General features: G+C 71.1%; 1 protein-coding gene across 1 annotated transcript in view; it reads left to right on the top strand.

The window, feature by feature from the left end:
* Positions 1-1205, top strand: part of MAPK11 (mitogen-activated protein kinase 11) — a 12640-nt gene that overhangs the window by 10506 nt on the left and 929 nt on the right. The window contains exons 16-20 of the mRNA XM_012735078.1: positions 46-77; positions 263-310; positions 686-800; positions 993-1064; positions 1137-1203. Of these exons, the coding sequence (XP_012590532.1) occupies positions 46-77; positions 263-310; positions 686-800; positions 993-1064; positions 1137-1203 (334 nt within the window). The remainder of the gene's footprint in view (positions 1-45; positions 78-262; positions 311-685; positions 801-992; positions 1065-1136; positions 1204-1205) is intronic.

Consider the following 1205-nt stretch of genomic DNA (forward strand, 5'->3'; position numbering starts at 1 on the left):
GGGGTGGGCGCACAGCCGCAGGCCCTGACCCCTGCCCCTTCCCGCAGTACATCCATGCAGCTGGCGTCGTGCACAGGGTGAGTGGGCGCAGCCTCTGGCTGTACGGGAGGACAGCCCGTCCCTCCCCTGCCGGTGCTGGCGGGCACACCGCGTGTCCAGCGTCCCCCCCTCCCCCGCGGCGGGGCGGTGGCGGCTGGCTCCCGCCTGCGGGCTGCTGCCTCGTCTGCTCTGCCGGGCCACCATGGCCGCTCTCGCCTTCCAGGACCTGAAGCCGGGCAACCTGGCGGTGAACGAGGACTGCGAGCTGAAGGTGGGTGGTGGGGGCAGTGCGCAGGGGCCCCACTGCCCGCCGCTCCCGGGGCCGCAGGCCCGGAGGCCCTCCCGCCCAGCCCAGCAGCTGGCCCCTGCCCAGGAGGCCGCCTCCGCGGGCAGCACCTGCTGCCCAGTCCCTGGCTGGGGCTGGCAGGGGTTGAAGGAGGGGCCCCTGCGTGCCAGCTCCTAAGGGGGGTAGGCAACATCGGTTGAACTGGCCACTGGAGAGAGACTGTGGGGAGCCCTGGCATCTGGCCGAGACCGAGCCTGGAGGGTTGGCAGGGGCTGGTGGTGCAGCTGGTCCCGAGGCCTCTGGCCGCAGCCTGGCCGCAAGCCCTGGACACCTCTGCTGTGCCTTCCTGGTCTGCCGCAGATCCTGGACTTCGGCCTGGCCCGGCAGGCGGACAGTGAGATGACCGGGTATGTGGTCACCCGCTGGTACCGGGCCCCGGAGGTCATCTTGAATTGGATGCACTATACGCAGACGGGTGAGCAGCTGCCCGGGGCGTGGTGCCTCCAGGCGGGCGGCACCCCTGCCCCGTCCCCCCGAGATGGAGGGGTGTGGCTGCCCCTCAGGAGAAGCCTGCTGGGCAGGGTGGAGTTGGGCAGGGCACAGCCGTCCGCGTCCCCTGGCCGCCCCTCTGCCCGGCCCGTGTCCCTGATGCGGGCTTCTGTCCTAGTGGACATCTGGTCAGTGGGCTGCATCATGGCGGAGATGCTCACTGGCAAGACGCTGTTCAAGGGCAGCGACCGTATCCTTGGCCTGCGGGGAGGGCGGGGGCGGGGCGGCCGCTGCTGCCTGCTGTGCTCCTGACCTCGCTCAGACCTGGACCAGCTGAAGGAGATCATGAAGGTGACCGGCACCCCACCTGAGGAGTTTGTGCAGCGGCTGC

The sequence above is a fragment of the Condylura cristata genome, unplaced genomic scaffold, assembly GCF_000260355.1.
Source record: "Condylura cristata isolate star-nosed mole 26May11 unplaced genomic scaffold, ConCri1.0 scaffold00004, whole genome shotgun sequence".
NCBI lineage: Eukaryota > Metazoa > Chordata > Mammalia > Eulipotyphla > Talpidae > Condylura > Condylura cristata.